Below are 1,361 nucleotides of genomic sequence, written 5' to 3'. Positions count from 1 at the left end.
AGTACGCACTTCACCCTCTTTTCAGAGAGAAACAAGCCTAGATCTTATTTATAATCTCGGGGGCTGATCTCATTGTATCTCTATCTGCAAGGGCTCATGTGGGACAATAAAAAGTTTCAACTTGTCTCGCACGAGATCATTTCGGGACAAGTTCACGACTTCATCAAAACCATCCCAGACTAATTTTGGGCCAGTGCGGCGTCATTTCGCGGTAGTTCATAGCTAGTAACGAAATGATCCTGAAAGAGTTCTGAACTATTTCCGAAGTGGTTGCGAAAACGACGTGTCTATGGACCCGACAAAATGAAATGAAATTGATGCTTAATTTCTAACCTGACCCACTTAGTTATGTGTGTAACTGAATCGCCTAATGCTTTGCCAATAAAGATGATGNTACACAATGACTTTCGACGAGGTTTTATTGCGCACACTACGTCATCACAACATTTCGAACGTGCCGATTTTCATAGGCGGAAACGACGAAAAGGGCGCTTTATTTAACACTATAGCTGCCAGCTTGGATCGGCGTCTCTTGGCTGCGCGTTACATCTTCACAGCTGATGATCATTCGAAACCACCAGGTAATATATTACGCAACCATATTAAAAATGATGCCTTGAGCGTTGTGTTATGTGACGCGCCAACCGATCGCATTTGGCGCGTGGTTGATCAGCGTTTGCGTAAACTACGGCAAACAAAAGTCATCGTGGTGACCACCAGTGCACGGCTTGAACCAGTGGCGGTTTTTGCCAAACTCTGGCAGCTACAATTTCTGCACGCCATACTGCTGTACAACAACACCATATACCGTTACTCGCCCTTTCCACAGATGCAAGTGTTTCGTGTATACAATCGAAACGAAAATATTTTTCCGCCTGCACCCACTGATCTGCAGGGCTACACAATCTCAACGCCTGCCGAGAATGATCTGCCACGCATCTTTTTTGTGCATAATCAGCGAGAAAACACAACGAACATACGCGGTTTTGCCTATCACATATTTGTGAACTTCCTCCGTCGCATGAATATTACGCTGCGTATCAGCAATCCTAATGCGGTACATGATATTACGAGCAGTGTTAATATGAGTATCATCAGGCAAAAACTCGAGAAGCAGGAGCTGGAGATCTCAATGCATCCCTACACGAGCATTGGTGAGCAACAAGGCATCATGAGCTATCCGATCTTCAAGTTTGAGTGTTGTCTTATTGTGCCAGTGCAGAATGAGATTCCGCGTTGTCTGTACCCGTTACGTCCACTCAAATTGGGCAGTTGGCTTGTTATATGCACCGCAGTGGCCTTTATCGCAATGGCTCTTATGTGGACCAGTCCTTGTGTGCCCAGCGAGGCTCCACTCCTCA

The 1,361-nt window shown here is 45.6% G+C and overlaps 1 protein-coding gene across 1 annotated transcript; it reads left to right on the top strand.

Moving 5' to 3' along the window:
- Positions 1–400: 400 nt before the first annotated feature.
- Positions 401–1,348, top strand: LOC108356998 (uncharacterized; the record flags this gene model as incomplete). The annotated part of the gene is made up of 1 exon (XM_017608093.1): positions 401–1,348. A coding segment is annotated over exon 1 (948 nt), but the record flags the coding sequence as incomplete, so codon positions are not given.
- Positions 1,349–1,361: the final 13 nt, after the last annotated feature.

Source organism: Rhagoletis zephyria, unplaced genomic scaffold, assembly GCF_001687245.7.
Source record: "Rhagoletis zephyria isolate East Lansing unplaced genomic scaffold, Rhagoletis_zephyria_1.1 Rzeph_scaffold_68803, whole genome shotgun sequence".
Classification (NCBI taxonomy): domain Eukaryota; kingdom Metazoa; phylum Arthropoda; class Insecta; order Diptera; family Tephritidae; genus Rhagoletis; species Rhagoletis zephyria.
This window is presented reverse-complemented; position numbering and strand designations above follow the sequence as displayed.